The sequence below is a fragment of the Diabrotica undecimpunctata genome, chromosome 6, assembly GCF_040954645.1.
Source record: "Diabrotica undecimpunctata isolate CICGRU chromosome 6, icDiaUnde3, whole genome shotgun sequence".
NCBI lineage: Eukaryota > Metazoa > Arthropoda > Insecta > Coleoptera > Chrysomelidae > Diabrotica > Diabrotica undecimpunctata.
This window is the reverse complement of record NC_092808.1, coordinates 73707637-73735089: the sequence shown is the minus strand read 5'-3', so window position 1 is coordinate 73735089 and position 27453 is coordinate 73707637. Positions and strand designations below refer to the sequence as shown.

Below are 27453 nucleotides of genomic sequence, written 5' to 3'. Positions count from 1 at the left end.
ATTTGAAAAAATTACATCCCTTCTTTGATTCACATGATCTCCTCATAGTGGGCGGAAGACTTAGCCAGTCAGAATTAGCGTATGACAAGCGCTTTCCTCTTCTTTTACCTTCCAAAGGTAATTTTATCAAATTACTTATTTCGGAAATTCATATTGTACATCTACATGCAGGCATTCAAGGTACGTACTTCGCCTTGTCACAAAACTTTTGGATAATTTCATCCAAACGTGTTATTCGTAGTGTTCTTTCAAAGTGTCTTTCCTGTTGGAGACTAAAACCTCAAAATTATCAGCCACCTAGGGGGGCTCTTCCCGACCTACGGATATCCAAGGCCAAACCATTTTCTTGCGTTGGCGTCGACTTTGGCGGTCCCTTTCTGATACGAGCCAATAAGCTTAAAAATGCTAAACGAACGAAAGCCTATATTTGCCTATTTGTATGCTTTGCCACTAAGCCTTTGCACTTAGAATTGGTATCTGAACTTAGTACCGAGGCATTTTTAGCCTCATTCAGACGTTTTATAGCACGTCGAGGACGTTGCTCTGTTGTCTATTCTGATTGCGGAACAAATTTTGTAGGAGCAAAATCCTATTTAGAAGACATTAAGTCACATTTTGATAAAAACGACGTCATTACATGGCATTTAAATCCCCCGGCAGCTTTCCGTTTTGGTGGATTGTTTGAAGCGGGTATAAAAAGCGTAAAAACACATGTGTCTAGAGTCATAGGCGAACAGGTTTTAACCTATGAAGAATTCAATACATTACTCATACAAATGGAGGCTGTCAAATAGTCGTCCCTTATGTCCTGTCAGTAATGATCCAAATGATTTTTCAGTGTTAACACCTGGACATTTTCTTACACTAGAGCCTTTAAAGATAATTCCCGATCGGGATTACAGTGATGCTCATTTAAATAGGCTAAGTCGTTGGCAATTGCTGCAACGATTACACGCAGTCTTTTGGCAAAGATGGAGCAGAGAATATTTACATACTCTTCATCAACGCACGAAGTGGCATAAAAATGAGTGTAATCCTAATATAGGCACACTCGTACTACTACGTAATGAGACCAAGCCTCCCTTACAATGCCAAATGGGTCGAATTAAAACTTTAATTTTCGGTCAAGATGATATTGCTCGCGTAGCTATCGTACAAACCGCGAAAGGTGAACTTAGGCGACCTTTGGTTAAGCTATGCCGTTTGCCTTATATTGACTAAAAATGCAAATATGCATTTTGGTGGGTGGGAATGTTACGTCCCTCCACACATATTCTTAGTTTTTATCAATAATTTTTATTTTATTTTTATATTTAATTCTTTAATTAACGTGTGTGTATGTCTTGTTAATCGTGAATTAATACGGACCTGTACAGTCCGCCCCTAAAGTCTTAAGGGAGCAAAGCTACGAGACGACACGCACCTCAGTTAGTCTTGTATAAATCAGCGCGATAAACACTTCAATATTTTTGTGTAAACCTGACGACGCGGCTTTTAAGAAGATTCTGCCCCATCTGACTTTCCCTCCTGTGCACTGTGGAAGAAGAAGAAGTATTAGATCAACATCACAGGTATCGTAATTTAATTGCATACACACACCATATTTATATTAATTAATAATTTACAAATAACTTATTTTCGTATACAATTAATACCAGCTCCTAAATAAACATTTATGAGCGAGTGTTTCTCTTATAGAATTTACAGTCATTCAGACAGATAAAAATTCGGATTATTCCATTCATAAATCTTAAGATCAAACGAACTTACCTGAAGTTCGATCTTGATTATATGAGGCCTCATCGAAATAAATAAATAAATTGTAGTACCTCCGTCTCTGGCTAATCATTCACACTTCAAAGTATAAACAGTCTGGCCTCTTCACATCCACACGGTCTGAAGGCCCGACAATATTCTTCAGTCTATTTGAAAGTTGTTGTTGCAACATATTATGGACATTTTTTCAAAATGTTAGGGTGGGTTGGGACTTATTTCGATGAGGCCTCATATAATCAAGATCGAACTTCAGGTAAGTTCGTTTGATCTTAAGATTATATTCGGCCTCATCTCATAAATAAATAAATTGTAGATGTTTAAAGTCGTTGCAACAACTTTATTATAATAATGCACAACATTTTATATGTTCTAAAATGTAAAGTTCCTATCTAAAAATGGCCTGAGCCAATTAGTTAATATATTCTATCACTATACAAATAACATAAGGTATTATGTTTTAAACCAACCTTAAACTAAATGTATATCCTAAAACCCTTACAATTATTACAGTATTCAATATAAATCAGGTTCTTTTTACATATTTAAAATTGTATTTGCGAATTCTTTATTACAAACTAAGGGTCTATGTAAAATTTCGCAAATGTCTTAGAATTTTGCGTCCAACCTGCCGCCAATCTTATAGTGTCAAAACTGACCCCTTTCCTAGCTGCCGCAAATGTTGCGGCATGGCGTGTGCTGTGTGCTTTAAACTGACTTATATCCAGGCCACTCTGTTGTAGAATAAATTTGATCCATCTACCAATGGTTTGTGGAGTGGCCTTATGAAAAGGTTTCTCTTAATTCTTAATTCTTTTGTCTTTTCCAAATACACTTTAAGAGTTCTTGCTACGCAAATATTTGGATCCTTTTCAAAAAATGGCAAGACAAGCAAAGGTTGAGTTTTATTAATAGCTGTTGTTTTAGTTCTATCAGAGATTTTAATTTCAATTTTACCGTCCTACTCTATTATATTATCAATGTCAATAAGACTTAATGTTTGTATCCTCTGCCCAGTTGCAAGAGCCATTAAGGTGACTAATTTTTTTGTAAGAATTTCAAGTGAAATGGTATTATTTTCAAGAGTTCGCAGATACTTCAGAGCTATGCCTGGATCCCAGGTATTTTCATACCGCGGTAGAGGTCGTCTTAAAGAGAAAATACCTTTAAAAAATCTCTTTATTCCAGAAGTTAAAATATGAGCCCATCGAGCGGCAATATCTGTTTGTATGGGGCTTGAAAATGATATTTTTACTTTATTGTCATCACCCAAAATTGATAAAATGTCTTCTTGCAATCCAGAAGGCACACTACCTTCTGACTGATCTGAAAACCAAATATTTATTTCAAACCATATGCCGAAGTTTGTCACTACAAACAGTAAGGTATTATTATTATTTAATAATTGTTATCACAAACAATATTCATTATCAGGATAAGTTCCCCGATTTTTTTTTAATAGGTATTTGCCATCACAAACAAATATTTTTCCTGCATAATTTTTTGAGACGGTATTTTTAATAATTGTTATCACAAACAATATTCATTATCGAATATTTGTCATCACAAACAAATGTTTTTCCTGCATAATTTTTTCAGACGATATTTTTAATAATTGTTATCACAAACAATATTCATTATCGAATATTTGTCATCACAAACAAATATTTACTTGGATAATTTCCAAAAAGAAAGAAGAAAGATGAAAAGATTTATTAAATATTCCAATATTGTTAATATTCGTCAACACAGACAAATATTAATTGTAAATATTTCGTTCAGATGTCAACACAAATATTCGTCATCACAGACAAATATTAATTGTGAATTTTTTTTATTTTCACATGCGGTAATATTTATTACCACCTACCTTATGTGCTTGTATATTTTTATCCTGATTCTCGTCTGGGACACAATTTGAACCAACACTTGAAACACTTTCATCATTCACATTATCTGAAATTTCTGCTTGAGTATCACTTTCCCAGCTATTGGTGCTATTTTGATATGATGAATGACGCTGTGAACGATTTTCAATTAAATCCAATCTTTTTTCGAGGCTACTTAAAATTTTATATATCCCTCTGTTTGAGCGATCTGTTGATCGACTTCTTTTCCGTTTTCCCACCTGTTTAGACATTGTTTTTACGTAATTCGTTGCCGAATTAATTTTACGCGCTGCGTGAACGATGCACAATAAACGAAGACTGAAGAATATTGTCGGACCTCCAGACCGTGTGAATGTTAAGAGGCCAGACTGTTTATATTATGAAGTGTGAATGATTAGCCAGAGACGGAGGTACTACAATTTATTTATTTATGAGATGAGGCCGAATATAATTCCAATCTGTTAAACTAGATTAAAAGATATTGTTACGATAGATGGTGACGTGTCGTATGACTCAGAACGATAAACTTTATTACTAATATGCTTATTCATTCGAGTATTTTCTAGTAAGAAGATCGACGGGTCTCCCTAGGCTGAATAAAACCAGTATGCTGTGACCTTCCAGACTTTTTCGCCAAGGGTCAGGTCGGCATCCTTCAAATTATGTAATTAGTCAAATAAATTGTTGTACAGTGGTTTAATAAATTGATATAAATTAACGTGTTTTAGTAAATTAAAATAAGAACAATAAATTAGAATTAATAAAAACATTACAGTGGTGTTAGAAGTAAAATTGTGAAAATTACTACGATTTATGAGCTCACAGTGACGAATTTAAGAAGACATCTCGAGGACAGAGAATTAGCTTCCACCGGGAAAAAGGCTTAATTAGTCCAACGACTAAAGAACGCTTTGGAGCAAGATGGTTTAGATCCAGAAACTTATATATTTGAAGATGCTGTCCTCTCGTCGATTTCGAAAGTTTTTGGTGACTTCGCATCATTAAAGAACAAAGTTTCTGGCGATATTTCGAAAGTTTCTGGCGATATTTCAAAAGTTTCTGGTGACATCGCATTATTAGAGAACAAAGTTTCTGTTGACATCGCATCATTGGAGAACAAAGTATCCGGCGACATCGCTTCATTAGAAAACAAAGTTTCTAACGAGATTTCTTCTCTGGAAAGTAAAGTTTCTGCTAACATCTCTAAAGTCACTTCTGAGATGTCTGCCCTCGACTATAGAATGTCTTCGTTAAAAGACCAAGTTGCTGACGATATGTTGGCCTTCGAAGAAAAGAGATGGAAAGGAAGATGGAGGAAACAGGGACAGCAGAGAGAGGAAACATTCCAATTACAGTAGAGACAAAAAAAGAAGAGACGAAATGTAAGTTGGAAATACGGCAGAAATTTGAAGGAAGTGGAGGTTCTGTTCATGTGAAAGTCCCAACTTTCGATGGAAAATCGTCATGAAACAACTACATGAAACAGTTCGAATCAGCTGCAAGAGCAAATGGATGGTCTGAAAAAGAAAAGGCTGTAAACCTGACTATCGCTCTTCGGGGAGATGCCTTAGATGTGCTTCAGACCATAGCCGTAGAGGAGACGGATGATTTCGAACTGAAGAAGAGGTTAAATATGCGATATGGCCACTAACATTTGGAGCATGTATATCAGTCGTAGCTTAAAAATCGAAGACAAAAGAAAGATGAGGCTCTTCAAGAATATGAGGTAGATATTGCCAGATTAGTACGATATGCTTATCCAACAGCTCCCGAAGACATGATGGAAAAATTGGCCGTTCAAACGTTTATTGATGGTCTTCGTGATCATGAAATGCAGAGAACACTACGATTAGCTCGTCACAAGACGCTGGTTGATGTCTTATCCGCCGCCCTCGAATACGAGTCAGCTACGCAAGCCTCTGGAGGGTACAGTAAAGTTAGGACTGTAAAAGTGGAAGGAGATGAAGATAAACTTGACCAGCTCGTTAATATGATTAAGAGTATGACATGCAAGAAAACGAAGACCATAAAATCAAGAAACTCACCATCAGGAAAACCAGAACGAGTCGGCTTTAGGGGAGCAGCTTCGACCCGGAACTTTTCCAAAGATCCTCTTATACTAACAGCCTCTTTGAAATGTCGTGAAGATAGTGTATATGTAGATGGAGAAATAAATGGTAGAAAGCATACGTTGTTGGTGGATACCGGAGCGACCAGAACCGTTATACGCCCGACAGTTATAAACAGCCGTAAGAAACTGTTACCAACAAGGTTGCGACTTCGGACTGCTACGGGTGAAAATGCCAACATTCATGGAAAAATCCAAATACAATTAGGAATTGGAGCAGAAAAGTTCGTCCATACTGTTATAGTTGCTGACATCGAAGAGGATATTATATTAGGAATGGACGTAATGAATACGCATGGATTCCAATTGGATTTTAAGAATAAGGTAATCAAAGTTGGTAACGAGGAGGTATTTCTTCATCCACATGATGCCAACACTATGCAAGCAGCCATTAAAGAAGATATAGTCGTGCCTGCGAGAAGTGAAACAATCATAGTAGCGCGGCTACAGGGAATTGTGGACAAAGGGACACCCGTTATGATGGAGCCTTGGAACCATGACGACGATGTTGGCCGAGGAATCATAATTGGAAAGGAATTGGTGACTGCGGCTAAAGAAATTCCTGTGAGACTTATCAATGTCAATGACTACCCAGTAACCATCAAGAAAGAGACAAAAGTAGCAACTTGTGTACCTGTGACATCCATAATCCGTCAGACGACAACATCTGATAATTCCAACGACAAATTCGACCAAATGGTTGCAGTTGCTGGACAGTCTCTGAATCAGATTGAGAAAAGGAAATTAAGGGAATTTCTTCGGCAGTATCGTGATATTTTCGTACCGAAAGGAGGAAAGACGGGAAGAACTACCGTTGTTAAGCATAAAATTGATACTGGTAATGCTAAGCCAATTCGTCAAACAGCTCGACGATTACCACAGGCGAAAAGACAGGAAGCCGAAACGATTGTTCAGGAAATGAAGAAAGGCGGGGTGATAGAACCTTCTACGAGCCCATGGGTCTCTCCGGTGGTCCTGGTTAAGAAGAAAGACGGAACGACGAGGTTCTGTGTGGATTACCGTTTGCTGAACAACATTACCAAGAAAGATAGTTATCCTCTGCCTCGGATCGATGACACATTGGCTGGAAGTAAATTATTTTCTACTTTGGATTTGAAGTCTGGATACTGGCAGGTAGAAATGGACCCGGTAGATAAAGAAAAGACCTTCACCACAGGATCTGGATTATGGCAATTCAACGTTATGCCATTTGGACTCTTTAATGCTCCTGCGACATTTGAGAGGCTTATGGAAAATGTGTTGAGAGGGTTATCTTGGAAAACATGCCTAGTTTATCTAGATGACATAATCGTCTTGGGGGAGACATTTGAAGATCATTTGAGGAATTTAGAAAACGTTTTTAATCGACTTGGTCCAATTGATGCTAAACCCCAAGAAGTGCCAGCTGTTTCAAGGTAAAGTCAATTATCTGTGTCATATAGTCAGTAAAGAAGGAGTGGCCGTGGATAAGGGAAAAATCGATTCCATTAAGGAATGGTCAAAACCAACTGACAAACACCAAGTGAGAAGTTTTCTGGGACTATGTACTTACTACCGGAGGTTTATTAAGAAGTTTGCAGATATCGCTAAACCATTAACGCGACTTACAGAGGAACCAAGAGAATACTGCTGGGATACAGACTGCCAAAATGCCTTTGAGACCTTGAAAAAGCATTTAATAACAGCACCAATTTTAGGGTATTTACTGCCAGAAGGAGAGTTCAAGATTGAGCACCGGGCCGGAGTTTGCCACAGAAACGCTGATTCTCTTTCCAAAAGGGCATGCCCAGCAGAGTGTTCCCACTGCAACAAAACGGAGTCCAAGGAAGCAGCAGTGCTAAGAACAACGATGGTCAACGACGACTGGACGCCTACTAAGATCAGAGAAGAACAAGAAAGAGATCCAGTTATACAGAAAATTCGAAAATGGAAAGAGGAAAACCGTCGACCACCTTGGCAAGAAATATCAAACCTATGCTCAGTAGTTAAGACGTATTGGGCCCAGTGGGACTCATTTATCATGGAAAATGGCTTGCTCAAACGAGTCCTGGAAAATGATGACGGTTCAGAGAAGAGAAGACAGTTGGTGATCCCAAAGAGCAGAATAGCCGAAGTACTTCGTCAGTTACACGACAGTCCATCAGGAGGACATTTTGGTGTAAAGAAAACCCTTCAGCGAATTCGGGAACGGTTTTATTGGATGAACAGTTCCGACAACGTAAAAGACAGGTGTAAGAAATGTACTATTTGTGCTACGAGTAACGGGCCTTACCGAAAAAGGAGAGTTCCTATGAGACAATATAATGTTGGAAGCCCGTTTGAAAGAATAGCTTTGGACATCGCTGGGCCATTTCCAGAAAGTGAAAATGGAGGCAAGTACATGTTGGTAGTAATGGATTACTTCACTAAGTGGGTCGAGATTTACGCACTTCCAGACCAGAAGGCCGCCACCGTTGCAGATAAGTCGATCCAAGAATATATCAGCCGATTTGGAGTGCCTTTGGAGATCCATAGTGACCAAGGCAGGAACTTCGAAAGCGATCTATTCCAAGGAATATGTGATAGACTAGGCATGAAGAAAACAAGAACTACCGCGTATCATCCGCAATCGGATGGTATGGTAGAACGAATGAATAGGACAGTTGGCCAGTATTTGAAAAAGATGGTGTCCGATCATCAGCGAGACTGGGGCCAATACCTTCCATTCTTCACAATGAGGTGAGGTATGTGCTTTCTTAGAACAATTTTTAAATGAAGCTAGTACAAATGGCCATGTAGTAAAGCAACTGAGATGCGATGGAGGGAGAGAGTTTGACAATAGAAAGGTATCTGAACTTCTTGCGAAGAGAGGTATAGAGCATTGTATCACTCCACCCTATACACCTCAGCAGAATGGTGTTGCTGAAAGGGAAAACCGCACCATTGTAGAGTGCGCACGTTCCATGTTAAACACATGTAAGTTGTCCAAACAATTGTGGGCAGAAGCATGCAATACTGCAGTGTACATTTTGAATCGCACAGGAAAGTCATCAATTGAAAGTAAAAGTCCCTATGAATTGTGGTATGGAAAGCCAATTGGAAGTTTGAAACATTTAAGAATATTTGGCACTGAATGTTATGTTCACGTTAACAAGAATCTTCGAAGTAAATTTGATGAGATGGTTATGTAGTTGGTTATGTGAATGACAGGGATGGTTTGAGGATATGGATTCCATCTGAAAGAAGAATCGTATCAAGCCACGACGTACGATTTAAACCTGTGGTTATATGCAATTTGCGAATTGTTGAGGTTAAAGCCAGATCAGTGAACCAACATCAGTCGGAATGTTTTAGTGTGAATGAAAACTCAGAAGAAGTAAAAAGTGGTATCGGTGAAATTGTGGAATCTGAGAATATAAAAAGTGTAGAAGAAAGTGCGAGTGAAAATCAAGAAGTAAATAGAGAAGAAAGAAATAGTGATAGTGTTCAAGAATATAAGCTTTACCCTACACGTGTTAGAAATAAACCAAAATTGTATAATGATTTTTTGTTAGATAAAGATCTGGAAAATGTACCTGATCTTGCCATGTTTACTATGTCAAATGAATTTGAGCCCACAAGTCTTTCTGAGGCACTGTCAAGTAGTCACAGCCATGAATGGAAATTAGCCATTCAGAATGAATTGACAGCTCTCAGAATGAATAATACTTGGGAATTGGTTGATAAACTTGCAAATACAAATATTGTTCAAAATAAATGGGTGTTTAAAATAAAGAAAAATGAAAAGGGTGAAATAGTAAGGTACAGGGCAAGATTGGTGGCAAGGGGTTTTACACAGAAATATGGGGTTGACTATTCAGAAACGTATTCTCCAGTCATTCGTTTTAGTAATTTTGAGCTTTTATTAGCGAGGGCTGTTGAATTAAATCTAGATACACTTCATTTAGATGTGGAGACTGCATTCCTGAATGGTGAGATTGATGAAACCATATATATGTCTCAACCTGAAGGTTTTGATGAAGCAGACTTGGAAAATAAAGTCTGTCTGCTCAGGAGAGCTATATATGGTATCAAACAGTCTTCGAGACTGTGGTATAAAAAGGCATACCAAATTTTGTTAAAATTGAATTTTAAACAATGTGAAATTGAACCATGTATTTTTGTTAAAAATAGTGAGAATTCAATCCTTATTGTAGCACTCTATGTAGATGATTTTTTTGTTTTTTACAATAATCATGATGAGGTTAAAGTTTTGAAAAATGAATTAGATAAAAACTTTCATATTAAGGATTTGGGTCCAATTACACATTGTTTGGGTATGAAGATAGAGAGAAGTGGGTCAGAGTTTGAATTGAAATTAAGTCAAGAACAGTATATTGATAAAATACTTGAACGATTTGAAATGACAAATTCTAGCATTGTAAATACTCCTTTAGAACCGAATGTTAAACTTTCTAATGAAGGAACTTTGTATGAATGTCCTTATCAAGAATTGATTGGTTCGATGATGTATTTAGCGGTTTGTTCAAGGCCTGACATAGCTTTCTCTGTCACTTATCTTAGCCAGTTTAATAAGATTCGTACGAAAGAACATTGGTTAGCAGCCAAACGTGTTTTGAGATACCTAAAAGGTACAAGAACTGTAGGAATTAATTACAGAAAGTCAAATGTTAGTTTAAGTGGCTTTGTTGACTCAGATTGGGCCAATAACAGTTCAGATAGAAAGTCATTTTATGGATTTATTTTTTCGTTGGCTGGTGGTCCTATCTCATGGGAATGTCAAAAGCAACAAACTTTGGCTTTATGTTCAACTGAAGCTGAATATATTGGCATAACTGAGGCAGCAAAAGAATCGTTATACTTAACATATTTATGTAAAGAAATATTTGAAAACAATGTTAATTGTAAGTTTTTGTTTGAAGGTTTTCCGATGGTTATATTTAATGATAATCAAAGTGCCATAAAGTTATCGGAAAATCAAGTATACCATAAGAGAACGAAACATATTCATGTCAAGTATCATTTTATTCGTGAAAAAATAGCTAACAATGATATTCAATTAAAATATATGTCGACGAATGAAATGGTGGCTGATATGTTGACCAAGTCGTTAAATTCAAAGAAATTGCAGTTAATCTGTAAGAATTTGAATTTAAAATAATGTTTATTTTGTTAAGGTATATTATTTAGCTTATCTACTTTTCATGTTGAGGGAGAGTGTTAGAATATCCAACATAAAAAATGGATGTTGTTCTATATGAAGTGACATTGTTGACAGTGCAATGAGTAATGTCATAAATAGGTCATAAACTACTGTCAGTCAAGTTTTGAATTGTTCTGTATGTAAGAAGGAATAAAGTATAATTGTTGATGGCCAGACGTTTATTGCTGCATATTTCCTAAAGTGCATATTTCCTTGTCTCTTGATATCTTCAAATTAGAAGGAGGACTTCACCTAACTTAAATTATAACAAATAGCATGCTATGGATCTATTTTATAATATAAAAGAACAGTATAAGACAGAATATTTTTATAGATAGTCTTAATATAGATATATAATTATGTTTGTTTAAGGCCGGAAAGTAAAATAGAAATTTGACATATGATTTTATCTTATAAATTTCGATTTAGACGTAGAATATTTCTTAATGAAATGATTTGAAAAATTACAGATCGATATATCGACTATCAAAGGAAACATGACAATATAGGACTCAAAATGGCTGATGGTTTTTATACTTTTTATTGATAATTGAATCCACTTACCGGCTAAGAGTGGCTATAAATCAAATGGTATACACTAAAAACAAACTAAAACTTTTTCATCTTCTTCCCCAAAAAAAAAATACTTTTCTTCAAACAAATTTAGCACAGCTCCTGCCGCCTACTTTTTTTAGTTAACCGAACCTCCTTTGCCCAAAGTTGATTCCAGAATGCGCGCTAAATTGTTAATATACGGGATATGGATTTAAAAATTGTATTTAATAGTGAATAAAGAAATATTAAAGTGACGGACTCGTTACAATGGGCCATGAATTTTTATTCCCTACTAGAAGTTTCTCATATATTTTACAAGCGTTTAAAAAAGAACAGTTAACAAAAAAAACTGATTTTAATTTGATCGAATTAATAATAAGAAAATAAATTTCGATCCTATAGATTAAGTTTGTCTTTAGGTCTGTTATAGACGCACGGTTAACTGTCGGACGTTATAAAAAACTGTATAACTCGCAAGCGACGATAGATACTTATTTCGACAACGGATTCTAAAGCGTCTACAAACAAGATTCGATTAACTAACTAACCGCTGAAAATTTTTCTTGTCTTCCGCTTTATTTTTGATCTTTTTATGTAGTTGTAGATTTAGTAAGCTCAAGACTCACCTTTTTCTTTAAGATTAACTACGTATTTTGCAACAAATGAAATTGGATTTCGATCCACAACGATCGAATTTTTATTTGATTTCAAAATAAAAATTCGCACAGAAAAATTATTTTTTCGCGATAGTTAAAACACGTATTTACACAAATATATTTATTTTATTAACCAAACTCGTTCACAGTGGTCAGAATTAATCACACTAAATTATATTTATTACTTTTCGCCACGAACTTAGGATACCAATTTATCATCTATCGCCTTCCGCTGTGTTTTTATGTCATCACCGAACTACTCGTGACCATATAAGGAAATTAGTGACTCAAGCCGATCACCGTATTAGGAATTGAGTGTGACGGCACAATGTCATAACAGAACTACCAGTATTCCATCTGAATCTGATTAGGACATTAGGAAGTTAGTGACTTAAGCTGATCAGCGTATTAGGATGATAGTGTGACTGCAATAAAGATTTTGGCCACTTCACGTTACAATATGTTATAGCCTCAAAATCATAGTGCAATATAACAGAAACAAGGAGGAAAACGATAAGGAACATTCTTTTTGAATTGTTGATGCATTTTTGTATCTATTTTTTTTTCAAATTATACGTGGTATTAGAAGAATAGAAGTGTTTTATTCTCCCAAAAAAAATTCAAAATTTAAAAATGGTAGTGATATTTAAAAACCTTTTATGATTATTAATATATTTTTTAGGATACCGATGTTATAGTATGGGATACAGTTGCTGAAGTAGGGCTATGTAGACTGACTGGACATAAGGGAATGGTTACGCAATTGCAGTTTATGAAAGATCACCCAATCTTAATATCAGCTTCAAAAGACAGTTTTGTTAAATTTTGGGAGTTAGAGACGCATCATTGTTTCAAAACATTAACAGGACACCAAACTGAAGTAAGATAAATATTTATACAAAAATATAAGTAGCAATTTTTTTTTAATGCATCTAATCATTCACCTCGTATAATAAAAGGGTAAACTGAATTTACCAGGCATTAGTAAAAATTTATTACCAATTTTTTTATTTAGAGCCTCATACACTTAGCTTAATTTTGAATGCCAAACAGCTATTTGGCTACGGATAATTTAAAAAAATGACAAACTACTACCACATGCCTGTATATGATATTACAAACTATAAATGTGTAAAAAAAATTAATCGAAATTATAATTTTATATAAGGCAAGTAGAGTCTACAGAAATATTTGTAGTCTTTTGCTTTTGTAAATAGTACTCACGTAGAAGGTAGGGCATTATAGAAGGCGGATGAGGTGCCACTAAGCAGGGCAAAAGGATGTCGACCGTTACTTGATTAAAATTCATTTTATGCTGGACCCTCAAATTATTTAAGCCAGCTTCATAATGAGGTCTGTGATTCATCAGACAAAAATGGTTTGTACTGCTGTCACCTCGGGGGAACAATTAAGGGTCTAACCACCTTCTGTTGTCTCCGGGTGCTCTGTAGAGGGCTTCGAATATACTGTCGAGAGCTCCCCTACTTAAGTCCATTTTCGGGTTATGGACTTGGAAAATATTTATCTTCGGTGTCTTGCCTTGAAAAAGGCAAGATATTTCTTACATGACAATTTCTTCGTCGAAATAAAACACCAAGTTAAGTTGAAACAATTCTCAGCCACAGAGTATGGTAAATAAATGCAGGAAGCAGAGCCCCGAGAGCACTAAGCTCTCGGAGAGCCCGTGAGGGACTGACCTGGCTGACCTGAAAATCGCCAATATTTATATGCGCTGTTCGAGCGATAAATAGGGATTTCCAGGTCAAGAGCCAATGGGAAAATTCGAGGCGGGGCGATGCGCATCGAAATGCGTACTAGTCCACAGACTATGGCATTCGATGACACTGCATTATTTCATTTGTAGAAAGCTATATAAATTTGTGCAGTTAACTCATTTATGTTTAAACTATTTTTTTATCAGACGGGAGCTCGGGAGATGAGTACATCACCGGAGGCAAGTCCGAATCTGTCTGTTCACAATCTGAGGATCACGCTTCTGCAAGTTTGCCTAGAGAAGGAGTTGAATTTTCAAAACGACCAGAACAAAACCTGACATCAAGAAAAAGGAAGAAGAACGCAAAAGATTGGAAAAGAAATGTGAGGAAAGTTGCAAAGGCTAAAGGCAAAGAATACGTTACAACATCAGGTAAAACGATAAAAGCAAATACTCTAAAACCACCATGCAATTGCAGAAAAAAATGTAAAGAGCTGATTACCGAAGAAAGTAGAAACCGTATTTTTAAGGAATTTTATCAACTACCAGTAGATGCCCAGAACCAGTTTCTGAGTTCCAGTGTTACAGAACACGAAAAACAAACAGAACGATTGCGTTCGCACGGAGAAAGTAGCAGAAGAAAATTTTCTAGAAAGTATGTCTTATTTCCTTCGCCAACTACAGGAGCTGAGGTATGTCAGACGATGTTCTTGAATACCCTTGATATAAGTCTAATGAAAATTAGAATGATAGTTGTAAAAAAAAAGAGAAACAGGAACTAATATGTGCCCCCCTGACAAGAGAGGAAGACATGGAAAGCAGCCCAAAATATGCAACTTAGAGAAAGAGAGAATTATGGCTCATATATCAATGTTCCCAGCAGTGGAAAGCCACTATTCACGAGAGAGAACCAGTAAAAAGTATCTTTTGAGTGACCTTTCCATTTCAAAAATGTTTAGGCTGTTCCAAGACTACTCCATTGAGCAAGGAGTTATCTCAACAATAAAAGAGTCAACCTATCGAAAAAATTTTGTTGAAAATTTTAATTTATCATTTAAACGCCCTTATAACGACACTTGCGAAAAGTGCGATAAATTTAAATAGCAGCTACAACAGCCTCATCCTAATATGGAAATTAACGAGCAACGTAAGGCATACCTTACCCTTGCTGAAACATCTTATCTAGGAAAAAAAAAGGAAATGTCCCTACATGACGAGAAAGTGGCTTTTGCCAGTTTTGACTTAAAAAAGTGCCTACCTACTCCCTTTCTAAATAACAGTGTATCTTTTTATAAACGATTCTTATGGACATACAACCTTACATTTTACACCGTATCAAATAAAAAAGCTACCCCAATTTGTTACATGTGGGATGAGTCCGTTGCGGAGCGTGGTGGCCAGGAAATAGAATCTTGTCTTTGGGCCTACCTACAGAGCCTCCCAACTTGCACTGAAGTGGTAAACTTTTTCAGCGACACCTGCCCAGGACAAAACAGGAATATTTATGTTGCGGTAATGTTCAGTTTTCTTATGATGAGATTGGCACAAAATGAAGATAATGATTTTGCACACAATCTCATGACAATAAACCAAAAATTTTTAGAACCTGGGCATTCCCACATGGAAGCCGACACCACCCATGCTCTAATTGAGAGAGGGAAAAAGAAGACAAACATGAAAATTGAAGTGCCTCACGATTGGGCAAATTTTATCAGATCTGTGGGCAAACAGATAAATGTCGTGGAAATGACCATGCATGACTTTCTGGATTTCAAGAAGCTGTTAAAACCCACTTTTATCCACATAAAAGAAAATATAGAAAAATAAAAAGTGCCATAGTTTAAATTAAAGTGGCTCCAATTCAATAAAGGCGAACCAGGGGTGATAAAATACAAATTAAGTTTCGACGAAAAGGAGTAATTTAAAATTTTTGACATCAACAGAAGAAGACAGAGGTCGTCCTCTAATAATAGGGATTTGCTGCCCGGGTACGCAGAGCCGCGACCGCTGGATAAAAAAAATGATGACATATGCAGTTTGTTAAAATACATCAACCCCGCCAGTCATCTTTTTTTTTTCAATCTCTGAAAACTGCTGGTGATGAGGAAAATGGAGAATCAGAAGATGATTTTGCTTAAGTTGATAATATGTATGTACCTAGTGTAAATTATAATATGTTATGTTGGTTTCAATAATAAGTAATGTTTCAGTAATGTATCTTCTATACCTAATATTATAGAACAGAGAAAACAATTTGTTTTTTTAATTTTTAATTAAAAAAATTGTTATTCTATAAATTCCTAATAATTAATTGTTTATATTTCATTACTGAGTCCAATAGACTGCGGGTTTTGACAAAAAAACACATTGACATTAAAAACCAATGTCATCAGTTAAGGGGTTATTACTTATTTCATGTAGTAAATATTTCTATGCAATAACAACCAACGTCAATATTTTCTAACTAACCAATTAAAATAAATTAGGGTAAGACCCAGAAAAACAATCAGGTATGAATCACCTTAAACTTGCCTAAATCAAAAAGAGCCAAGTATAACTGAAGCGAAGTAAAAAAATATGAAAGTTTTAGGCTAATCTTTAAACCTGAATTACTCAAAACAAGAAATTTGATATATAGCCATATATAATAGCTATACACCCCAGCGTGGGCTTAAACCGCGGATGATTTCTAAATCCTATTTCTTGGCTGGATCAGTCCCTTTTGTTTGTTATCTTCTTGACAATATTTCTCCATTTTTTCCTGTCTCTAGTTTTTCCTCTCCGTTCTCTGACTCCTGCCCTTTGGAGGGCAGGAGTCAGAGAACGGATCTTGGTCTTCCCCATCTCTTTCTTCCTCCTGGATTCCATTCTATCATTGCGTATGTCACTGCCACGTCTTCTGCTCGCCAAATGTGACCTAACCCCTTAACATAGGTTGTTAATATACGTCCATGGTGGTAACTTTACTAACACCTTAAGAATAATGTAAAGATAAACTAAAAACGGTCCCAGGAAGACATATGTTTAGGGAGGAACTTCAACTCAAAACAAGAGAACGTGAAATAAATAGCTGGGAAGATTTCGCAGATGTTTTGACAGAAATAGCTGAAGACAAACTGGGTAAAAAAGAGAAAGATAGAAAGGAATGGATGTCAGATGAAACATGGAATCTTATCGAGGAAAGAAAACAACGAAAAAAAGATCCTGCAAGCAAGAACTGTAGAAAGAAGAGCACACCGACAACAGGAATATCAAACAATAAATAAATCAGTTAAAAGAAAAGCAAGAAGAGACAAAAGAAGGTGGGCCAAGGAACTGGCAAAACAAGCGGAAACAGCTGCACAACACAACAGAACTAGGGAGCTTTACCAAATTACTAGACGACTAACACAAAAAGGGTCCAACTGTTCGAACATTGTAAGATCAAAGACAGGCGAATTACTTACTACAACAGATGACCAAGTAGAGAGATGGAAAGAGCATTTTCAGGAGATGCTAGGTATCCCCAGAGATAACGCAGACGAAATTGTCGAAAACCCACAGAATATATGTGGTTACACGCCTAAGCGATCTAGAATACGCGGACGATATCTGCCTATTAGGTCAAAGGTTCCAAGATCTGGCTTACCAATTGGAAACACTTTCCACTGAAGCCAATAAAATAGGTTTGAAAATCAATATTAGTAGAACCAAGTCCATGAGAATAAATACAAGGAACAACACGCTATTTACTATCGACAATATGCAAATTGAAAATGTGGAAAACTTTACGTATCTTGGAAGTGTCATAACAGAAAACGGAGGTACAGAAGACGATATTCGTATGAGGATACGAAAAGCCCAACAAGCTTTCAGCACGCTCAACCCTGTTTGGAGATCTGACGAGTATACTACAAGGACAAAGATCCGAATATTCCGATCAAATGTCATGTCTGTTCTACTCTACGGATGTGAAACCTGGAAAGTGACAGACACTCTCACAGACAAACTGCAGGTTTTTGTTAACAAATGTCTACGAAGAATTGTTCGTATATTCTGGCCTAAAACCATCAGAAACGAAGATCTGCTACACCTGACCGAACAAAAGAGGGTACAAAATGAAATTAAGTCCAGAAAGTGGGGTTGGATCGGTGACACACTCCGAAAAAATAGTTCCAGTATCGCAAAGACTGCCCTAGAGTGGAATCCCAAAGGGAAAAGAAAAAGATGTCGCCCAGTACAAACTTGGAGAAGATCCATCATGGACGAGATAAGAGGCCAAGGAAAGTCTTGGAATGAGGTGAAGGCCTTAGCGCAAAATACATAGAACCCGATGGCGCGTTTTCACTGAAGCTCTATGCTCCACTTAGGAGTTCAAGAACCTTATATATACAGGGTGAGTCATGAGGAACTTTACATACTTCTACCATATGTAGAGTCCCTCAGGGAGCATATCATGTGGCCACTAAAAAATGTCAAATCCTCTTCTTTATTAATTAACAGGGTGATTTGTGTAATTGACCATTTATTTCATTTTACTGTAGTGTTTATACGGCTCATTTGATTTTTTTAATTTTTGCATGATACAGTACACTACTATCAAGCATTCGACTGGTATTAGCTAAACTAAAAAATTCCAGGACTGGCTTTGGAAAAATTAATTTAGGGATTCGTATTAAATATTACACCCTGTATAATTTTTTTTAAAAATGCAATAAGTGATTTTCAAACTACATAAATAGCCAATGAAAACGACATATGCGACAATGTTGTCGCACTTTTATTAAATTTTTAGTGAACGATCAAATCTTACCAAAAATAGAACAACCATAATGAAGTATCAAATTATAAGGTAATTAATTGAAATGATAAACTGAGTCACTGCACAACAAAAAACAGTAACTACTAACAATAACGAAGAACAATTTAAAAAAAAAAACTAAAAATATGTACATAGTTATGATAAACCCATAAATTAGAACTGGAAAAGATACAATAATGTTAACAAAATAAAAATAATTCAAAATAGATTTTCTTCGAAATGGAACCCTGCAGCCTGTACACATTTTTGTTGCCGAATTGTTAATTGACGTATTGAATTACGGATACTCTGGGGATCGTTTCTAATAGTATTACAACAATGTATAATTCTATCAATTAATTGTTGTCGGTTATTAATATTCACTGCGTAAACTAGTTGCTTCAATCATCCCCAAATATGGTAATCAACGGGATTGAAATCAGGGGATCTTGAAGGCCACGAAATAGGACCTGCACGTCCTATCCACCTGTTGCCATAAACATTATTGAGATGTTGTCTCACTGCCAGTAAAAAGTGTGGGGGTGCCCCATCATGCTGAAAATACATCCCTCGGATAGCAACGTTCGCGTTGGCAAGCAAATTCGGCAAAATATGTTGTAGAAAGTTCAAATAGACCTGCCCTGTTAAAGGACCATCAAAAAAGTGAGGACCTACTAATTGGTTATTTATGACACCGATCCACACGTTAACCGAAAACCTTAACTGAGAACGACGTTCTCGAATAGCATGGGGATTTTTTTCTGTCCACACATGTGAATTTCGCGAATTATTTATCCCGTCTCTGGTAAATTGGGCTTCATCTGTAAATAGTGTCCTGTATAGCGTTGGTCGATTATTGTTAATCCATCTACAAAATTCCAACCTATCGATCTCATCTAGAGCATGTAGTCGCTGAACCATTTGAATGTGATATGGGTATAGATTATTTTTTTGTAAGACTCTACTTACTTTTGATTGAGTAACATTGAGTTCTCGACTTACTTGTCTAGTGCTTATTGTAGGGTTCATAGTAACGGCGTCCATAATGTCATCTTCCTGCGCTTCATCTACATGTCGCTCTGTTGTTCCACTAGGAAAAGTGCCATTTTCTCGCAAATAATTAAAAACTGACCCAAATGTTGGATGACTGGGAGTTCAACGATTAGGAAATCTCCTGCGATATTCTCTACTAGCAGCCCTACCATTCCCATTACAAAATCCATAAACAAATATTATGTCTGCATATTCTGTGGTCGAAAACTGATGTGGCATTTTGAACGAAAGTAACAAAAGCTCTACCAAAACTAACACAATGTACTTAACGTAGATATGACAGAAGAAATATGTATTCTTGTACACACAAATAACAATTGATAATGACAATAATGACAATGGGTATAAAATATCAAGAAACGTCAAACTGTCAACGCCAACCTTCATTTTAAACTTTTTTAGATTTATTTTTATTTAGTACAGTTGATGCAATGTATTATTATTTGACATAAAATTTTAATCATTTACAATCAACAAAAACTAACACATACAAGAGGTTTGACTTTTTAATCAATTTAGTTTATTATTTATCGAAAATAATGCCCAATACGATCTATGAGTAAAAATTTAAAATTGAAAAACAATTGATTCTATCGTAGAGATAATACAAAGTGACAGTAAAGATGTTAATTTTCTACGTATTAGATTATGTTGTAGGAACTCATTTTAATTAAAATGTTTGAAATTTATAACATTTGTTTAAATTAATACTGAAATCAGAATTTATTTAACTGCTATGTCTTTATTTAATTTATAAAGTCTTTAATAATTTATTATATTGTTCTTATCTTAATTCATTAAAAAGCACAATAATTTATATTAATTTATTTAACGAATAATACACATAATTTATATAGGCGAACGTAACATTTAAATCGCGAGCGCGTCTTCAAAATCAACTGTCCTCTTCAATTAAAGTTCCGTTATTATATAGGAAATCCTGTTATTCAAGAACGGCGGCGATCTCCCCAGAAGCTCAGACCGGTTTTATTTCGGTCTACCTGGACACCTCGAATCATAATTTGGTTCTAGATCCTTTGCCGAAATTTCTACAACAAAACAGAATTAGTCATAATATATTTACGGTTATTTTAGGCCATGATATTTATCGTAACGTTGCCCCCCTCTTAAAAGATGGTTCCTCCTGGAACCTTGTCGGGACTGGAACCGGAACTGTATGCTGGTATCGGCAACTGGACCCTCTTTTACAACTTCCAGTTGTATAAAAATGACAAGGGACGGTTTTCTCTCCGCACCAGTAACTATGCGGATTGCAACAGACTAACACCTGGACTTCGGTGTCTTTGAAGATCTCCTCCACCATATTTCGGATAACCCTCCAATCTAATTGGCGGCACTCCAACTTTGGCATGACTAACTTTTGCACGTCGGACTCTAGTACGTGCTCTCTCAATTGAAGTAAGGCTTCCCATATATCTCGGTAGGTAGGTTGGTCACGGGCAGTGTCTTTTGTTACCAGGTAGAAAAGGTAACGTGATGCATCTTGGAGTTTCAGTGTTTTACCGGGAGCTGGCACTTGGCATTGAAGTTCTGCAACTCGACCAAACTTCCTTCGAAAGACGGATGCTAACCCTAGTGCGTCTTTGATACTGGCCGGGATGGTAAGGGCCAGCGAGTAGTCATCGGGGAGCGCGAGTAGATCCTGCTTTTCTTCAGTAGTAACACCATGTCTTGCTTTACCGGTACCTCCATAGGCACCCATGAATTCCTCAAACGTGAGGTCAGACACGTCTTGGACTTGGTTTACTTCCACTTCTTCATCTACGTCGTGGTCACCTTCGAAAGACGCCAGCCGGTTATGGTGTACTATCATCGGCTTTCCCCTCGGAATCTTGCTTATTCGGTAGATGACATCGTTGATCTTCTCCATAATTAGGTATGGGCCTTCCCAAAACTGCTGCAATTTGGGAGAACAACCTTTTCGCTTCTTGGGATTATAGAGCCAGACCTTGTCGTTCTTCTTAAAGCAACCCTTTTCGGCTTGTGTATCGTACCGTTTCTTCATTCGGTCGCTAGCGATCTGAAGGTGGGAACGGACCAACTCATGTACATCGTCCATTCTTCTTCGTAATTCGATCACATAATCTTCACCTGCTACATCTTCTCCAGGTCGACACCCAAATTCTAGATCACAAGGTAGTAGCGTTTCGCGTCCGAATAGGACTCTGGCTGGTGTCTGGCCTGTTGATTCGTTAACAGCAGATCTGTAGGCCATTGTGAAGAACGGAAGGTATTGGTCCCAGTCTCGCTGATGATCGGACACCATCTTTGTCAAATACTTGTCGACTGTCCTATTCATCCGTTTTACCATACTATCAGATTGCGGATGATATGCGGTAGTTCTTGTTTTCTTCATGCCTAGTCTATCACATATTCCTTGGAATAGATCGCTTTCGAAGTTCTTGCCTTGGTCACTATGTATCTCCAAAGGCACTCCAAATCGGCTGATATATTCTTGGATCAACTTATCTGCAACGGTGGCGGCCTTCTGGTCTGGAAGTGCGTAAATCTCGACCCACTTTGTAAAGTAATCCATTACTACCAACATGTACTTGCCTCCATTTTCACTTTCTGGAAATGGCCCAGCGATATCCAAAGCTATTCTTTCAAACGGGCTTCCAACATTATATTGTCTCATAGGAGCTCTCCTTTTTCGGTAAGGCCCGTTACTCGTGGCAGAAATAGTACATTTCTTACACCAGTCTTTTACGTCGTCGGAACTTTTCGTCCAATAAAACCGTTCCCGAATTCGCTGAAGGGTTTTCTTTACACCAAAATGCCCTCCCGATGGACTGTCGTGTAACTGACGAAGTACTTCGGCTATTCTGCTCTTTGGGATCACCAACTGTCTTCTCTTCTCTGAACCGTCATTATTTTCCAGGACTCGTTTGAGCAAGCCATCTTCCATGATAAATGAGTCCCACTGGGCCCAATACGCCTTAACTACTGAGCATAGGTTTGATATTTCTTGCCAAGGTGGTCGACGGTTTTCCTCTTTCCATTTTCGAATTTTCTGTATAACTGGATCTCTTTCTTGTTCTTCTCTGATCTTAGTAGGCGTCCAGTCGTCGTTGACCATCGTTGTTCTTAGCACTGCTGCTTCCTTGGATTCCGTTTTGTTGCAGTGGGAACACTCTGCTGGGCATGGCCTTCTGGAAAGAGAATCAGCGTTTCTGTGGCTAACTCCGGCCCGGTGCTCAATCTTAAAATCGTATTCTTGGAGTCGTTCGATCCACCTGGCTATCTGACCCTCTGGATTCTTAAACTGCATCAACCATTTAAGGGCGGCATGGTCGGTTCGGATTAGAAACTTCCTACTATAAAGGTATTGATAGAAGTGCTCTACTGATTTTACTACTGCTAGAAGTTCTCTTCTCGTGACACAATAATTCCGCTCAGGTTTTGAATGAACTTTACTAAAATATCCGAGGACTCGTTCCTGTCCTCCTTGAATCTGAGACAGCACTCCTCCAATTCCCACATTACTTGCATCTGTATCTAAGATGAACTCTCCTTCTGGCAGTGGATACCCTAAAATTGGTGCTGTTATTAAATGCTTTTTCAAGGTCTCAAAGGCATTTTGGCAGTCTGTATCCCAGCGGTAATCTCTTGCTTCCTCCGTAAGTCGCGTTAATGGCTTAGCGATATCTGCAAACTTCTTAATAAACCTCCGGTAGTAAGTACATAGTCCAAGAAAACTTCTCACTTGATGTTTGTCAGTTGGTTTTGGCCATTCCTTAATGGAATCGATTTTTCCCTTATCCACGGCCACTCCTTCTAAAAGCACAATAATTTATATCAATTTATTTAACGAATAATACACATAATTTATATAGGCGAACGTAACATTTAAATCGCGAGCGCGTCTTCAAAATCAACTGTCCTCTTCAATTAAAGCTCCGTTATTATATAGGAAATCCTGTTATTCAAGAACGGCGGCGATCTCCCCAGAAGCTCAGACCGGTTTTATTTCGGTCTACCTGGACACCTCGAATCATAATTTAGTTCTAGATCCTTCGCCGAAATTTCTACAACAAAACAGAATTAGTCATAATATATTTACGGATATTTTAGGCCATGATATTTATCGTAACAATACCTTATAATTTGATTCTTCATTATGGTTGTTCTATTTTTGGAAGATGTGATCGTTCACTAAAAATTTAATAAAAGTGCGACAGCATTGTCGCATATGTCGTTTTCATTGGCTATTTATTTAGTTTGAAAATCACTTATTGCATTTTAAAAAAAAATTATACAGGGTGTAATATTTAATACGAATCTCTAAATTAATTTTTCCAAAGCCAGTCCTGGAATTTTTTAGTTTAGCTAATACCAGTCGAATTCTTGATAGTAGTGTACTGTATCATGCAAAAATTAAAAAAATCAAATGAGCCGTATAAACACTACAGTAAAATGAAATTAATGGTCAATTACACAAATCACCCTGTTAAGAATAATGTAATACTTACATTAAGTTTGTATAACTATTTTTAGATTGTAAGTGATCGAGTTGTTTTCTCTCTTTTGCCTTTCTTAAGGTTGATCTTCACCCTTGATTAATTTGTTTCTGATCCTAGAGATGGCTCTACTGCGGCATACTACTGTGGTAATTTTTTTAACTTAATCGTAGATTTCTACATGATGACTCTGTAATATTTTCAAACCCTAACATAAATTGCAGTTTTCTATCATTATATCAATTGGCTGAGTTGCCAAGTTGTCTAAACAGTAATTTTATCAAATACCTACGCTATAACTTATAATACTAGTAGACCAAGTAAGCAAAGATATCTTTAACACCATCTTTATGTATAATACTTTACTGCTCTGCTGTGTCAGTCGGAATATAATAATTATCTAAACAATTTTATTGACAAAGAAATTATTGCGGCTATCTCTGTGAATATCATATTACCATTAAATCGGTACATCATATATATTATTATATTACATTTTTGTCGATAGTTAAAAATTAAATGATCTGGTATTATGTAATATTTATACTATCTCAGTCTTTATAGATTAATACATTTTACTATGTCTTCCTCTTTATCAAATTAGTTCATATTAGAAATAGCAAGCAATTTTACTTGAATTTTACAATGAATCATTTACTTGAATTTACAGTCCGTAAACAAAAAATCCTTTTTGATTCGCTTTCCGTATCAGTTATTTTTAATGGGACTGATTGTATTTTTATTTTAATTTTGTTTAGGCTTCTTAATACCAAAGTGAAAAGTTATCACATTTTTTCTCGAAAAAGAAAATATAACGATCACATCACAGCTATAGAGGGAAATTAATTACATTTACTTTTAAGTAAAGTGCATACTCAATTTTTAATTCTAATTAATTTGTTCCAAGCGCTGATATCTAATAAAAAGTCTATATTGTACCAAAGTATCGTTATATTATACGCGTTGACAGTACACGCAAAAATTTTAACAACGCATACATTTGCCTTTAGGTACTGAACGTAAGAGAGTATGCAAAATATTCTTCATGAATACCCTAGATATTTCCGAGAAAACCATCAGAACTGTTGTGAAAAAGAACAACAGCTGTACTGTCAAAGGCATTCAGGATGAAGATCTTAGAGGAAGAAACAATACTCGTCACCAGATTAATCCATCTCTACGAAGACGTCAGGGATCATATTAAGTCCATTCCGAGAATCGAGAGCCATTATTGTAGATCTCGTTCTAAACGCGAATATATAGAAGGCGGTCTTACCATTGCTGCTTTAAACCGAAATTATGTTAATAAATGTGTTTCTGAGGATAAACAATATATTCCACACCAAACGCATGATCACATTTTTGTGATAGACTAGTGAACTGTGAAGAATGTACATTCTCTAATAATGCTGACGATAAACCAAGTTTACAAGCGAAACAAAAACCAGATGAAAGAGAAAATTCTTTCAAGATCAGAAAAAGAAAAAGACAAACAAAACGTTACTGAGATATTTATAGTTGCAGTATATGACTTGCAGGCTGTAAAGCCTTGTCCACAGGGCGAGGTCTCTAGTGTTTATTACATTTCGAAAGTAAATGTACTTAATTTTACAATTACCGGTTTGTGGCTCTTTTGTATTGAAATAGCGATATATAGCGAGTATATTTTAATATACAATACATACAACACAATACAAAATATACAAAATATCAAGTTTTAAATTTTCAAGATTTTGGTTTTACGTGGTAGATCAACTAGACGGTCGGTAAGGAATAAAAAAAAGATTAATAGATTTACTTACCGTTTAACTAAATGTAAACCTCTCCTACTATTCTTTTGAAAACGCATGTTGTCCGAATACTAAAACTAATTCTAATACTAATATAAAAATTACCACTAATACGTTATGCACTGTGGCGTACCCAGGGGGTTTTGGGGGTTACACCCCCCTTCCCCAGGGCATATAAAGTAAAAAATATATAAAGAATAGTAGGAAAATGTAACTTGTTTTTCACACATAATACAAAAAATCCAAAACGCTAATTGAATAATTAAATTACCACGTTCAATATGTAGAACATAATAACTATTGTATAAATACACAATAATTAATAATATTTTTCGTTATATTTAGATATATATACCTAATATTAGGCTTATGACAAAAGTAGACAGGTGGTAGACATTGTGGACTATCACAGGTTGTGTTTCTTTGTATGTGCTAGCAGTAGAAAAGACAAATCTCTATGAGAAGAGAGAGCATTTGACAACAGCTATAAAAAAAAGAAGAAAGGGAAAGATCAATGGAAAGATAGCAAGAAGAGGAGAACAACAAGGCAGATGTTGCCCAGTGGACCAAGATGCTAATCCCGAGCCTAAGGAGACTGGTTAGATTATCTGTTTTAGTGCGTATCTTCACAGGTTCAGAAAGACAGATACAGATAAATGCCTATACTGCGAATATTCCGACATTGTTACTCACACAATGCTGGAGTATAATAAATGTACAGTGGAGATAAACAGAATGTATAAAGAAGTAGGTATAAACCCTGTGACTGTAAGAGAGATAATCGTGAAGATGGCGGGAAGTACGGAGGGATGGAATAGTGTTCACAATTACATCCGAGCAGTCTTTAAAAAGAAAGAAGAAGAAAGGAAACACCAACCGGGCCAATACAGACCGGACAGAGATAAGATCTGATTACTATTTTAATGGGAATAAGCCGCAATTGAAGGTTAAAATAAGTTTATTGACGTTTGAATCTTTGATCTTTGATCTTGCAGTGATAACTTGTTTATACTCCAACAATTAATAGAAAAAAGAATAGTAGTTCGTAATAAAGTACATCTAGCCTTCATCGACCTAGAAAAGGCGTATGATACAGTTCCAAGACTTAAATTGTGGCAAGCTTTACAACAACTCGACATTAGTCCATACCTTTTAGGAATAATCACAGAAGTATACAGGGATAACACTACTTACCTAAAAATCGGAAATAGACTATCAGAGATAATAAAAATAACTAAAGGACTAAAACAAGGATGAAGTATGTCACCCTTACTGTTTAATTTATATATTGAGGCAGTCCTCCAAAATTGGAAAAACCACTGCCAGGGAATGGGAATCCACATATGAAATGACGTAGTGTTGTGTGTGTGTGTGTGTGTCATCGAATTTCCTGACTGTGGACTTAATCCATTAGCCGAATTTATTTTTACTCTACAGATATTTATGTCACGT

General features: G+C 36.3%; 1 protein-coding gene across 3 annotated transcripts in view; it reads left to right on the top strand.

Annotated features, from left to right (window-relative positions):
- LOC140443500 (WD repeat-containing protein 3) overlaps nt 1-27453 on the top strand; it is a 730789-nt gene that overhangs the window by 136993 nt on the left and 566343 nt on the right. For all 3 annotated transcript variants that reach the window (XM_072534812.1, XM_072534810.1, XM_072534811.1), the window contains exon 3: nt 12866-13063. In XM_072534812.1, the coding sequence (XP_072390913.1) occupies nt 12866-13063 (198 nt within the window). The remainder of the gene's footprint in view (nt 1-12865; nt 13064-27453) is intronic.